This window comes from Cebus imitator, unplaced genomic scaffold (genome assembly GCF_001604975.1).
Source record: "Cebus imitator isolate Cc_AM_T3 unplaced genomic scaffold, Cebus_imitator-1.0 Scaffold15, whole genome shotgun sequence".
NCBI classification, from domain to species: domain Eukaryota; kingdom Metazoa; phylum Chordata; class Mammalia; order Primates; family Cebidae; genus Cebus; species Cebus imitator.
The window spans coordinates 10,996,540-11,011,944 of NW_016107330.1; the positions used below are offsets into that span (position 1 = coordinate 10,996,540).

A 15,405-nucleotide genomic window follows, 5' to 3' on the forward strand; every position below is an offset into this window, starting at 1 on the left:
AAAAAAAAAAAAAAAAAAGACTTCAAAGTCCTAAATCTCTTCAAAGCTTTAGAGAAATTTGGCAAGGGTTTCCTAAACTCTTTTTTGTCCTTAATGGTATGAATCTTGATTCTTTTGATTAACATCCTTAAATGATAACATACAGAGTGAGTGTGTGTGTGTGTGTGTGTGTTTCCTGTTCTTAAGAAACAGGGTGTGTGTGTGTGTGTGTGTGTGTGTGTTTCTTAAGAAACAGGGTCTTGTTACGTTGCCCGGGCTGGACTCAAACTCCTAGGCTCAAGGGATCCTCCAACCTCACATTCCAAAGTAGCTAGGACTACAGGTACATCCCACCACACCTGGCAGAATATAACATTTGGGTGTGTGACTTTGGGAATTAAATTTAATGTTTAATGTTTGAAAAATTCATATAACATATATTCAGCCAAGTAACACTTATGTTTGTACAGAAATAACAAAAGAAAGTTACACAATAGTCTTGCTAAATAAAATAGGGTCTTAGTGGTGTATGTTATGTACTTTACTGGAAATCAAAAGGCTTTACAGCACCAGTGCATGAAACAACGCTTAGCCCACAGGAGGTGTTCAATACATTTTTTTGTTTCTTTTCTTTGAGACGAAGTTTCTTCGCTCTTGTCGCCCAGGCTGGAGTGCAATGGTGCAATCTCGGCTCAGTGCAACCTCCGCCTCCCGGGTTCAAGCGATTCTCCTGTCTCAGCCTCCTGAGTAGCTGGGATAACAGATATCTGCCAACATGTCCGGCTAATTCTGTATTTTTTACGAGAGATGGGGTTTCTCCATGTTGGTCAGGACGAACTTCTGACCTCAGGTGATCCGCATGCCTCGGCCTCTTAAAGTGCTGGGATCACTGGCATAAGCCACTGTACCCAACCCACATTTTTTTGTTTCAAAGAATAAATAAGGTATTTACAAGAGACAAGTTTTCAAATAAGTGCCCCGTCTTTACAGAATGAAGGCAGAGTTAAGATTCTTGGAAACAGTCAACGTTCTTCCCACTTGGTATTGGACAATTAAAACGTATACATCTAATCCCATCACTCGGAGAGGCTGAGGCAGGAGGACTGCTTGAGCCCGGGAATTCAATACCAGCCTAGATAACATGGCAAGACCTCATCTCTACAAAAAACATAAAAATTAGCCAGGTGTGATGGCGTGCACCTGTAGCCCCAGCTACTTGGGAAATTGAGGTGGGAGGATCATTTGAGCCCAGGAAACGGAGGCTGCAGTGAGTCAAGCTTGGGCGACAGTGAGACCTTGTCTCAAAAAACAAAAACTTATACATAATCCTCTAATAACCTGTCATTATCATTTACTTGATAAAGAAGAAACGAACATCAAAATGACCATCCGAGGATCTCAAATAATCTGATGCCTAAGCTAAAATCCCCATTCTTATACAAAAACCTTTTGCTCCAAAATAATACTGCTTTAAGTCATCTTTATTTTCAAATACAGTTGACCCTTGAACACAGGTTTGAAATGCATGAGCCCACTTTATATGTGGATTTTTTTCGACCACACATAGATCAGAAGTACAGTATTCGCCGGATGTGAAGCCTGCATACAAAGACGATAGACTTGGTCAGGTGTGATGGCTCACACCTGTAATCCTAGCACTTTGGGAGGCAGAGGCGAACAGATCACCTGAGGTCAGGAGTTCAAAACCAGCCTGGCCAACATGGTGAAACTCCATCTCTACTAAAAATACAAAAATTTGCTGGGTGTGGTGGCAGGCGCCTGTAACTCCAGCTACTTGGGGGGCTGAGACAGACAATCACTTAAACCCAGGAGGCGGAGGTTGCAGTGAACTGAGATCACACCACTGCACTCCAGCCTGGGCAACAAAAAGCAAAATTCCGTCTCAAAAAAAACAAAAACCTAAAACAAACCAAAAAACACAACAAATACGACAGACTTTTCAGAAACATGAATTTCACAGGGTTGAGTACATGCACATTTGGGTATGTGGGCAATTCTGAAACCAATCACCCATACAAAGGACGACTGTATCTCCAGTTCACTATAACAGTAATGATGGTAAAATAAGTTAAATGAAGTGTGTAACCTAGAATCAGATTATAAATTTACAGTGATCTATTACGGGCTAAGTGCTTACCTGGGATAATAGGGAAAACAGAGCTGGAAGGTGCCACTGAAACCTTTCCCAGAGATCTGTTCCATCCACCCATTCTTTTCGCATTTCTGCAGGGTTTTTTTCAGCAAATGCACTGAACAAAAAAATTCAGAAACGAAAGTTATCTAGTTATTCAGACTAGATAATTCCCTAAACCACAAACAGATGCCCATCAATTGGTATCAACTTAATGTACTGTCACATACAGTATTGACATGCGCTAAGTGAATCCTATGTGTTCAAAGGTATTTATTTAATTCATCAAACATCTCAAACTCCTGGGCTCAAGCAATACTCCCACCTTGGCCTCCCGAAGTGCTGGGACTCCAGGCATGAGCCACCAGACCTGACAAGTGTTATAATGAAAAGATACATTAGAGACCATTGAGTCAAACTGACTTGCTCTAAGGTAGCACATAAACAGCATACCTAAAACTAAATATTTATTTCGATTCATTCATTCAAGACAGGCCTAATCTTGTGAGATACTGGATATTTCGATTCATTTAAACATCTATTGTGTACCTACAGGTATTGATAATCATCTAGAAGAAAATCTTTTTTTTTTTTTTTTGACATGGAGTCTTGTTCTGTCACCAGGCTGGAGTACAGTGGTGTGACCTCGGCTCACTGCAATCTCCACCTCCCAGGTTCAAGCGATTCCCCTGCCTCAGTCTCCTGTGTAGCTGGAACTACAGGTGCGTGCCACCAGGCCTGGCTAATTTTCTGTATTTTAGTAGAGACAGGTTTTCACCATGTTGGCCAGGATGGTCTTGACCTCCTCACCTTGTGATCCGCCCGCCCTGGCCTCCCAAAGTGTTGGGATTACAGGTGTGAGCCACTGTGCCCGGTGTAGGAGAGTATCTTATCAAGATGAACAGAACCAATTTTTCATAAATCAGTAAACAGTAACAAAACAGTATCCTGGCTCCTGAATTCCTTCATTCTCATCTTTCCTACAAAGACATATCCAAATTTTATGGTGATTCAGTATCCAAAAAACAGCTATAAATATCAGTGAAACTGAAAGGCTTCTTAACCAAATTCATCTTCTCTTAAAACATTTGGAAACAGAAAATCATGAAATAGCCTAAAAGGATCAATATGCATATATACAATATGTACAATGAGAAAAGATAAAAATAGCAGTTTTCAAAGTAGGTAAGAAGAAAATAATCAGAAAAGCATTCCTTCATAATGTTTAAAAATACATACTGGCCAGACGTGGTGGTACATGCCTCTAATCCCAGAACTTTGGGATCACTTGAGGCCAGGAGTTTGAAACCAGCCTGGGCAACATAGCAAGACCACCCAAAATTTAAAAATTAGCCAGGTGTGGTGGTATATGCCTGTAATCCCAGCTACTGAGGAGGCTGAGGCAGGAGGATCACCTGAGCCCAGGAGTTTGAGGCTGCAGTGACCTATGATGGAGCCACTGTACTTTTAGTAGAGGCAATGCAAGATCCTGTCTCTGAAAGCAAAAACCGTAACAAAACATATTGCATATATGTTAAAAGTCAGTATTAAGACATCAAAATTACCTTTTTATTTACAATAACATATTCTGGCTTATCTTCTTCTGTTAAACTTAATTTCCATATCCCCCACCCTACATCACTGCCTCTTCTAGTAGTTCATTGAGAAGTCACCCAGTCTCACCAATCCATATGTGATAATGCTGATAAGGCAGGGTGTCTCATCTCAAATCACCACCTCCTAGAGTAAATACACTTTACTGAAATAAAGTATTTTCTGATGTGGGGCTTAAGTCAGTAAGAAATAATCTAAGTATTCTAAAGTTCTGGCTTAGTTTCAAAGTAACATGAGATGTTTTAGGTAAACATTTCAAAGTAGGAAAAAATGTATTAATTCAGAGGTGCTTTGAACATAGAGGTTTATCTAAATTACAGTAAGTATCAGAAAAATCTTCACAGCAAAGTAAATCAACTTCTTATAAGCAGATGCTTTAAATAAAGAATTCAGTTTTGATTATTTATTTTTCTTTTTGTAAATATTAAATTTGTAAAGCTGTTCCCTCTTGGTTTTCACAGTCAGTAGTTAATACTTTCACATTAATAGCATGATCGCTACAGTTCTTTCAAAAGAAAATTCTCCTAATCCCAGTTAAATATACACAACTGAGTCTTACTTTGATAGTTAGAATTGCTTCCTGGGTGATTCTCCAGGACATACTTCTTCAGAGCAGTGGTAGAACAGGTCTTCGGCTCATTCATGGCAGCAATGGCAGACAAGATTGCATATTCCATCAGGCTTCCACCAAGCAGGGGTTTCTCCCCTGATTTCTTCAGCTGTTTTCCAAGGAGGAAGAGAAAAGCATCAAGACAACACTCTCCCAAAGCAGGTCAAGACAAGACTCCTCTGCACCAGGTGGGTCGGAGTTCCTGCATTAGCACAGATACGTTTTACAATAAATTGTCAGCTTAGGGACTTTCTCTTCCCATTCACCAGGTATTCATTCTAACTGAGAAGTCCCAACCCTCTCATGGATATTTTCTCCTTCCATCTACCCTCCATCCAGCCTAACCCAAAGATACCGACAACCGTACCCCAATAAGCAGGTCAACCAGTTATATCCCTAATAAACTAAGATTCTTTTGGCTGGGTACTCATGCCTATAATCCCAACACTTTGGGAGGCAGAGGTAGGCGGTCACTGAAGGCCAGGAGTTCGAGACCAGCCTGGGCAACATGGCGAAAACCCGTGTCTACTAAAAATACAAAAAAAATTAGCTGGGTGTGGTGGTGGGTGTCTGTGGTCCCAGTCAGTTGGGAGGCTGAGGCAGGAGAATCACTTGACCCAAAGAGGCAGATGTTGAGTGAGCCGAGATCATGCCACTGCATCCAGCCTGGGTGACAGAGCAAGATTCTGTCAAAAAAAAAAAAAAAAGATTCCTTTATTTGAGAATAGTTCATTTTTCTCAAGAAAATGAAGTGCAGCTGACCATTGAACACAACACAATTTTATCTGTGCTGGTCCACTTATATGTGGATTTTCTTCTGCCTCTGCCTGCCACCCCAAGACAGCAAGACCAACACCTCCTTGTCCTCCTAAGCCTACTTAACTTGAAGATGACAAGGATAAAGACATTTATGATCATCCTCTTCCACTTAATGAACAGTAAATATATTTTTTCTTTTTTTTTGAGATGGAGTCTCACTCTGTTGCCCAGGCTGGAGTTCAAAGGCGCGGTCTTAGCTCGTTGCTACCTCTGCCTCCTGGGTTCAAGCGTTTCTCCTGCCTCAACCTCCTGAGTAGCTGGGATTACAGGTGCCCACCACCACACTTGGCTACTTTTTGTATTTTTAGTAGAGATGTGGTTTCACCACACTGGCCAGGTTGGTCTTTAATTCTTGACCTTAGGAGATCCACCCACCTTGGCCTCCCTTAAGTGAGCCACCACGCCCAGGCCATATTTTCTCTCTCTTAGGATTTTCTCAGTAACATTTTTTTCTCTAGCTTGCTTTATTGTAAGAGTACATTATTAATACATACAACATACACAATATGTATTAGCAATTAAGGCTTCTGGTCAATAGCAGGCTATTAATAGTCAAGTTTTTTGGGAATCTAAAGTTATACACGAATTTTTTACTGCATGGGGTATCTGGACCCTTAACCCGTATGTTGTTCAAGGGTCAACTGTAGTTATAAAAAAAATAATAAATAGCCCTTGTAATCCTATGAGGAAAATAGCAAAGAAAATTTCTGATAAATATTTAGGGTATCAGGGAGCACAGTGGTTCATGCCTATAATCCCAATACTTTGGGAGGCTAATGAGGGAGCACTGTTTGAGGCCAAGGGTTCAAGACCAACCTGGGCAACATAGCGAGACCCTCTCTCTACTAAAAATAAAAAAACTAGCTATGAATGGTGGCATGCCTGTAGTCCTAGCTACATGAAAGGCTGAGGTGGGAGGATGGCTTAGCCAAGGAAGTTGAGGCTACAGTGAGCTATGATTACACCACTGTACTCCAGCCTGAGTGACAGACCAAGACCCTGTCTCTGAAAATAAATAAAATAAAAAATATTTTAGAGTATCATACAAAAGAAAATTACATACTTTGAAAATGAAAGGTGTAGGAACAAAGGTTAGCAGTAATAAGCAAAAAGGGAAAAGGAGAAAATCAGAAATGCTCCACAAAACTGGTTAGTGGTTCCCAAAGAATAGTCCACAACCTTCTGGGGTTCCTGACACCCTTTCAGAAGATCTCCAAGGTCAAAACTATTTGCATAATAAAACTAAGATGGGTCAGGCGCCGTGGCTCACGCCTGTAATCCCAACACTTCTGGGAGGCAGAGGTGGGCGGATCACTTGAGGTCAGGAGTTCGAAACCAGCCTGGCCAACACGGTGAAATCTCATCTCCACTAAAAATACAAAAATTAGCTGGGCAGACACCTGTAATCTCAGCTACTCTGAAGACTGGGGCAGGAGAATCACCTGACCCTGGGAGGCGGAGGTTGCAGAGCCGAGATGGCACCACTGTACCCCAGCCTCAGTGTTACAGCAAGACTCTGTCTCAAAAAAACAACAAACTCAAACAGAAAAACAAAATCCTAAGATGTTATTTGCTTTTTCACTTTTTTTTTTTTTTTTGAGACAGAGTTTCGCTCTCTCGCCCAGGCTGGAGTGCAATGGCACGTTCTCGGCCCAATGCAACCTCCACCTCCCAAGTCAAGCAATTCTCCTGCATCAACCTCCCGAGTAGCTGGGGTTACAGGTGCCTGCCACCACACCCGGCTAATTTTTGTATTTTTAGTAGAGATGGGGTTTCACCATGTTGGCCAGGCTGCCCTCAAACTTCTGACCTCAACTGATTCTCCCGCCATGGCATCCCAAAGTGCTGGGATTACAGGCATGAGCCACTACATCTGGCCTTTCCACTGTCTTGACATTTGCACTTATGGTGCAGAAGCAATGGTGGGTAAAACGGCCGTAAGCTTACGACAGATCAAGGCAGAGGCAAAAAATGTAGTTACTATATTCTTTATTACTATGTACCTACGGTTTAAAAAAAGAGAACCAATTCACTTAGGAATGCCCTTGGTAAAGTACTAAATATTATTTCATTAAATCTCAACTTTTGAATATGTGTCTTTAGAATATTTTGTGGGATGAAACAGCAACACATAACCCGTATCTGCTACATATGTAGACATGATGGTATCCAGGAAAAGCACTTGTGTAATTATTAGAGTTATGAGCTGAATTAGCTACATTTTTCCTGGAATGTTTTTTTTTACTTGAATAACTGACAGCTAAACTACCATTATTCAGACACTTGGTTATGAGGTAGACAGTATCTTGAAAATGAACTACAAGAGTTTGTCATGTCAAAACATAATGGTATTTGTTGCCAATGATAAAATTCAACCTTTCAAGAGAAAATTTAAATTCTGAAAAACCTGTGTCCATCACTGTGAATTTGTTATCTTCCCAATACTTAAATACTGTTCTTATAAGATCAGTGGCCAATACCAGTGATTGTGATTTTTTTTATGATATATAATGAAATGCCAACATTTGGAAAACTGATGTAACTCTGAACCACTGTTTTTGAAATGACCAATGTACCGTGCTACAAAATTATGCAGGATTAAAATATCTATTCAAAGTTCAATGAATTTTAAGATAACACAGTACAAGAAATTCACTGATTATGGTTTCAGGTTCCACAAGGCAACTAAACTTTAAGGAATTTACCACAAAATTAATAATGTTAACAGACCATGTGAACAAAGGACACAAACCACATATCAGCTCAATAGACACTGAAAAAGTATTTGACAAATCCAATAGCCATTCGTGGGAAAAAAACCAAAAAACAAAAAACTCCCAATAAACTACTAATATAGAAAGGAACTTGCTCAACCTAACAATAGGCATCTATGAAAAACCTACAGCTAACTTAATGGTGAAAGACTGAATGCTTTCTCTCCAGGATGGGGAACAAGGTAAAGATATCTGCTGTTACCATTTCTATTCAACGCTGTAATGGAAGTTTTATTGACAGCAATCAGGCAATAAAAAGAAGTAAAAGACATGCAGATTGGACAGGAAAAAGTAAAATGGTCTTTATTTGCAGATAACAAATCCTGTATATAGTAAACTGTAAGGAATTCACAAAGAAACTACTAGAACTGGTGAGTTCAGTAAAGATGAAGGATACAAGAGCAATGGACGAATCAACTGTATTTCTACAGGTTAGCATGAACAACCTGAAAACAAAAATTAAAAAACACTTCCACCATTCATGATAGCATGGAAAAAGAATAAAATACTAGGCAATAAATTTAACAAAAAAAATTCAAGAGCCATACACTTAAAACTACAAAACACTGCTGAGAGAAACTGAAGAGACATTCTGTGTCATGGATTGGAAAATTCAACATTGTAAAGACAGTGAGTCTCCCCAAATGGATCTACACGTTAAATGCAATTTCTACCAAAACTCCAGCTGTTTTTGTATTTTTTTTTTTGGGAGGGGAGCAGAAATGGACAATCTGAATGGAAATTTACAGGACCCATAATAATCAAAACATTCCTGAAAAAGATACCAGGGCTTCTAATTCTAGATTTCAAAATTCACTATAAAGCTACAGTTATTAAGACAGTGTGGTACTGGCACGAAGGATACACACAGAGAAGAACAACAGAGAACTCAGAATCCAGAAATAAACCCTTGTATTTGTGTCAACTGATTTTCATAAGATGCTAAGGCAATTCAGTAAGGAGTTTTCTTTTCAATAAAATGTGCTGGAATAATCGATACTCACATGCAAAAGGACAAATTATACCCTTACCTCATACTATAAACAAAACAATATAGATCATAGACCTAAATATAAGAGCCAAAACTATGAAACTCTTAAAACATAGAAGTAAACTTTCATTACCTTTAGTTAGGCAATGTTTCTTAGATAACCATAAAACTGCAAAAGCAATTTTTAAAAATGATAAATAGAGATTTAAAAAAAAAAAAAAAAAACTTCAAAAGACATTACTGAGAAAGTCACAGAAAAGGAGAAAAAAATCTGATGAGACTTTATATTTAGAGTAAGGAATTCTTGTAACAAATAACCCCATTTTAAAAATGGGCAGAAGATTTGAATATACATTTCACTACAGAAAATAAACGGCCTTACACACATGAGATGCTCAACATCAGTAATTATTAGTGAAATGCCAATCAAAACTACAGTAAGATACCTATATCCACTAGTATGGCTATAATAAAAAAGAGAATAACAAATATTGAGGAGGATATGGAGAAACGAACCCTGGTCAAATGCAGTGGCTCACACCTGTAATTCCAATACTTTGGGAAACTGAGGCAGGCAGATTACTTCCTTGAACCCAGAAGTTCAAGACCAGCCTGGGCAACATGGTGAAATCCCATCTCTATAAAAAATACAAAAATTAATCAGGCATGGTGGTGTGCACCCATAGTCCCAGCTACTAGGGAAGCTGATATGGCAGGATTGCATGAGCCCAGGAGGTGGAGGTTGCAGTGAGCTGAGGTCACGCAATTGGGTGAGAGTGAAACCCTATCTCAAAACAAAACAAAAAGACTTGAGCTCTTATAAACACTACCAGTTGCTTAGAATGTAAATTTACCATATGGTCCAGCAAGTCCTAAAAACATATCTACACAGACTTGAACATAAATGTTCACAGGCAGTATTATTCATAATTAGCTGAAAAGTAGAAATAATCCAAATGTCCATCATCATCTCAGGAATGGATAAAAAAAAAGGTGACATCCATAGAATAAAATACTATTGGACAATAAGAATGAAATTACTGGTACATGCAGCAACGTGGAGTATAAAACTCAAAAAAAATCATGCTAAAAGAAGTCAGACACAAAAGATCACATAGTATATGATTCTATCCATAGGAAATGTGAAGAAAACACAAATGTGCAGAGAGAGCAGGCTAGAGGTTGCCTGAGGCCGCTGGTGGGAATAGGGAGTAACTGGAAATGGCTATAAAGGTCTTCTCTGGGTGACAGAAAAGTCCTAAAATTGGACTGTGATAGTTGTACTCTATAAAGTTACTAAAAATTACTGAGTTATACTGTAATTATATAAATTAAATTGTATATGATATGTAAATCATACCTCAATAAAGCTGCTTAAAAATGATTTGTTGTGGCCCGGCGCGGTGGCTCAAGCCTGTAATCCTAGCACTTTGGGAGGCCGAGGCGGGTGGATCACGAGGTCAAGAGATCGAGACCATCCTGGTCAACATGGTGAAACCCCGTCTCTACTAAAAATACAAAAAATTAGCTGGGCATGGTGGCGCATGCCTGTAATCCCAGCTACTCAGGAGGCTGAGGCAGGAGAATTGCCTGAACCCAGGAGGCGGAGGTTGCGGTGAGCCGAGATCGCGCCATTGCACTCCAGCCTGGGTAACAAGAGCGAAACTCCGTCTCAAAAAAAAAAAAAAAAAAATTTGTTGTTTCGGTGTAGTATCAAAAAATAATTTCTACAACTATCTGAAAGTTATCTCAAAATATTCCACCCTTTTCTAACTATTTCTGTGCGAGGTTCGATTTTCTTCAAATAAGAAACCCAAAATAAACGGAAACAGATACTGGCTGTCTTCTGTTATGCCAGACATTAAAAACATTTGCAAAAATGTAAACAATGCCTGACTTCTCATTAAAAAAAAAAAAACTGGAGAAGACAGACTACAGGCCCATGCCTATGATCCCAGCACTTTGGGAGGCTGAGGCTGGAAAAATCGCTTGAATCTGGGAAATAGAGGCTACAGTGAGCTGTGATTGTGCCACTGCACTCCAGCCTGGGAAACAGAGCAAGACCCTGTCTCAAAACAAAGGTTGGGAGGTGGCGGAGGAGGATAGTTATTTTTCACCAAAAAATATGTCATTTATGTTAACAGGTAATGGATTTACAACTATTATTTTTAAATAAATCAACAAATACTTCAATTTTTCCTCAGTGTTTTTTTATTTTTTTAATTTTTGAGATGGAGTCCCAGGCTGTTACCCAGGCTAGAGCACAGTGGTGTGATATCGGCTCAATGCAATCTCCACTTCCCGGGTTCAAGCGATTCTCCTGCCTCAGCCTCCCAAGTAGTTGGGACTACAGGCGCGTGTCACCACATTCAGCTAATTTTTGTATTTTTAGTAGAGACGGGTTTCACCAAGCTGGTCTCGAACTCCTAACCTCAGGTGATCCATAGCCTCCTGAAGTGCTGGATGGGATAACAGGTGTGAGCCACTGCACCCAGCATTGTCAATTTCTAACCCACATAAACAAAAGTTCTTCGGGGGTTCCTTTATTGAGGAATAAATTTTTTTTTTGAGATGGAGTCTCACTCTGTCACCAGGCTGGAGTGCCTGCCTCAGTCTCCAGAGTAGCTGGGACTACACGTGCAAGCCACCATGCCCAGCTAATTTTTGTACTTTAATAGAGGAGGGGATTCACCATGTTGGCCAGGATGGTCTTGATCTCTTGACGTCATAATCCTCCCACCTTCGCCTCCCAAAGTGCTGGGATTATAGAGGTGAGCCATCATGCCTGACCCCCTCAATAAATTTTTACAGTATAATGAGGTCCTGAAACCAAAAACTTTAAAAAGCACTTCTCTACAATCAAGCCTCTGGTCTCTAACCTGGAATGTCCCCGAAGCACCTTTGCCAGTTATCTGTTCTAACTGGCCTCTCTCTACTGCTCTCTGCAGAGCATTCTTCAACAGCTGAGGCCTGCAAAAACAAACAAACAAAAAAACAAAAAACAGTGATAAATACATTAATAAAAGAAAAATGTAAAGAAATAGATCCAGGATTATTTCCAAATCCAGAGTTCTGATTATTATTATATGTATTAGTTTGGCAAAATGAAAAAAGTAGTAAGAAATTGCTGGCATTCTTAACAACAGGTACTCTTTCCTTTCAAGTAAAGAAGCTAAGTCATTATCTATACATACATAATCTCATAACATATAGAACGAATTTCTAAACTGCCAAAGCATTCTAAAAACCCACCGATTGCCATTGGACCACAGCAGTGATCAAAGTGAGTAATCAAGCAAAGGATGGATATCTTAAAAGTCTCATCCAACTCTGGAATTCTCTGAGGCCAGCTGTGAACACCAGGCTATCAGAAATGCATAGACGGAATTAAGAAAATCAAGAGAACTCTTGAAATAACTAGGTTTAAATTTAAGAATCAAAGAGTTCTTCAAATAAATTAGTATGTTTAGAGAAAAGCACAGGTACTGCATCTTGGGCTATGCTCACTTTTTGACATAGAGAAAAACCAAAAAGAGAGTATGAGTTATAGCTTACGTAAGTTTTTTTTTTTAAATACAATCTTGCTCTGTTGCCCAGGCTGCAGTGCAATGGCAAATCTTGGTTCAAGGCAGCCTCAATCTCCTAGGCTTAAGCAATCCACCTGCCTCAACCTCCCAAGTAGCTGGGACTAGCTGGGTGTATAGGTGTGTACCACCATGTTTTTTTGTTTTTTTGTTTTTTCCCATAGACGTGGGGTTTCACTACATTTCCCAGGCTGGTCTTGAACTCCAGGCCTCCCAAAGTGCTGAGATTACAGGCGTAGCCCACCATGCCTGGCTGTAGATTTTAACATTTGATTTCTAATGCCATATGACAGAATTACCCTAGAAAATTTCAAAACACACCTTCTTCAAAGCCAACTCAGAGTCTCCATGGACCCAATACACCTAGTTTTTCCTTGGGACAAACGACAGAACTCCAAGTCATCCATCTGCTCACTGAGATAAATGCATATCTGATTGCTTCCTTTGAAAAAGCTAATGGGAAACTCAAAAAGAATGAAACTGTCTCTTATCTACCTATCAGCTGGAAGCCTCCTCCCTGATTTGAGTTGTCCCACCTTTCCAGGCCAAACCAAGGTACACCTTAATATATTAATGTGTCCTGTCTCCCTAAAACGTATAAAACCAAGTTGTGCCCATACCACCTTCGGCACATGTTGTCAGGATGTCCTGAGGCTGTGTCACAGCATATCCTTAACCTTGAAAAAAAAAAAAAAAAAAAAAAACATTCTAAATGGACTGAGACCTGTCTCAGATATTTGGCAGTTGCAAGGAAGATAAAAGTGAAATGGGATCCCCAATGCTGCAGTTGGGGCCTACTGGGAGGTGTTTGGGGGTAGATCCCTCATGAATGGCTTTGTGCCTTTCTGGCAGTAATCAGCGAGTGTGAGATCTGGGCAGGGCGTAGTGGCTCACACATGTAATCCCAGCACTTTGGGAGGCCAGTGGGTGGATCACGAGGTTAGGAGTTCAAGACCAGCCTGGTCAACATGGCAAAACCCCCGTCTTTACTAAAAATACAAAAAAATTAGCCTGGCGTGGTGGCAGGCGCCTATAATCCCAGCTACTTGGAAGGCTGAGACAGGAGAATCGCTAGAACCCACAAGGTGGAGGTTGCAGTGAACTGAGATCACGCCATTGCACTCCAGCCAGGACGACAAGACTCCATCTCAAAAAAAAAAAAAAGAAAAGAAAAGTATATGAGATCTGGTTAAGACTGTGGCACTTTTCCCTTCTCTCTTATTCCCTTTCTTGCCATGTGACAGTTCCTCCTTCTGCTAAGTTTCCTGAGGCCCTCACTAGAAGCAGATTCCTGCACTATGCTTCTTGTACAGCCTGCAGTACCATGAGCCAAATAAACTCTATTGTTTATTGAAGAAAGAACAGCGAAATGTGTTTCCATCTTTTTTACTTTTTTTTAATTAAAAAAAATTTTTTGTTTAAGACAAAGTCCCACTCTGTTGCCCAGGCTGAAGTGAAATGGCGCAATCTTGGCTCACAGTGCAACCTCCACCTCCCAGGTTCAAGCAATTCTCCTGCCTCAGCCTCCTGTGTAGCTGAGGCTACAGGCGCCCGCCACCACGCCGGGCTAATTTTTCTATTTTTAGTAGAGGTGGGGTTTAACCGTATTGGCCAGGCTGGTCTCGAACTCCTGACCTCGTGATCCACCCACCTCAGCCTCCCAAAGTGCTGGGACTACAGGTGTGAGCCACCGCATCTGGCATGTTTCCATCTTTAAATGCATCATACAACGCATTTTTGATCCATGATTGTGTCTGACTATCAACCATTATACTCAGCATATAAGAAGCATGAAAATATCAGCACCTTAATTTAGAACTTTCAGCTTCTATAATTCCCTCTTCTTTCGCAAAATTTGACTACCCTTTTAATTCAGCACTCTGATGGCCACTACTGATTTTCTGAAAATGTGGCTTCTGGACGGAAACTTCAGCAATTCTAATTGCATGGCTCAGTAATGCAAGAAAATACTGGTACTAACTTATCAGGACAATGTGCATTCAATACAGTAGTCTTCTGTAGAAAAAACTCTGGATTAAATAGAATTTTCTAGAAATCATCTCACACAAACACTCTCAAAGTCTATGAATTACGAATTTAAACAAATTGATATATCTGCATGAATCTACAATTGAGCAAATGTGACAATCTAAATGACCTGTCAAGACGTTAAGTGGCAAATTTTACATAGGAATTACTAACAAAATTATCTCAGAATTGTATGCTGCATGTGTAAATGATGAAGACATTATGCTATCTCTGTGTACAGGTGTTACTGAAGCCTGAATTCTCAGGACATATCTATGATGTTTATATGTATATATAATGTTTTCTGTTTTTTGAGATGGAGTCTCACTCTTTCTGGAATGCTAGCATTATGGGCGTGAGCCACCGTGCTCAGCCTAAAAGTACATTTTTATCCAATACTAGACCCCAAAACTGCACCCAGATCCAATTTTTCTTTTTGTAAATACTAACATTCTTCTCCCCAACAAATATAATTTCATCTGTATAAAGTATTTCTACAATAAAATGAAATGTCTTATGCTCATTTTTATCAGAAATTGAAAAAGCATTTTTCTACACTTTTTTTTTAACAACTCTGAAGCTTTTAATCTTTTTTTTTCCAACTTTTCAAACACTTTCAAAATGAACTTTATGCATTACTTTCTGGTGCTGGATTTCATTCTTTGTTATTGAAGGCTAAGAATAAATTTGGACCTTTAAAGTCTACACTCCTTTTTACTTTTTTTTTTTTGAGACGGAGTTTCGCTCTTGTTAGCCAGACTGGAGTGCAATGGCGCGATCTCGGCTCACCGCAACCTCTGCCTCCTGGGTTCAGGCAATTCTCCTGCCTCAGCCTCCTGAGTAGCTGGGATTAC

At 39.8% G+C, this 15,405-nt stretch overlaps 1 protein-coding gene across 6 annotated transcripts in view; it reads right to left on the reverse strand.

Annotated features, from left to right (window-relative positions):
- Nucleotides 1-2,102: 2,102 nt before the first annotated feature.
- Nucleotides 2,103-15,405, reverse strand: part of HP1BP3 (heterochromatin protein 1 binding protein 3) — a 38,023-nt gene continuing 24,720 nt past the window's right edge. For 5 of the 6 annotated variants that reach the window (XM_037730527.1, XM_017503228.2, XM_037730532.1 and 2 more), the window contains 3 exons: nucleotides 11,819-11,909; nucleotides 4,305-4,464; nucleotides 2,103-2,249 (listed from right to left, as the gene is read on the reverse strand). In XM_037730527.1, coding sequence (XP_037586455.1) covers nucleotides 2,134-2,249; nucleotides 4,305-4,464; nucleotides 11,819-11,909 — 367 coding nt within the window. In that variant the 3' untranslated portion in view covers nucleotides 2,103-2,133. Of the gene's footprint in view, nucleotides 2,250-4,304; nucleotides 4,558-11,818; nucleotides 11,910-15,405 lie in introns of all 6 variants that reach the window. The other variant, XR_005196545.1, reaches the window with a different exon arrangement.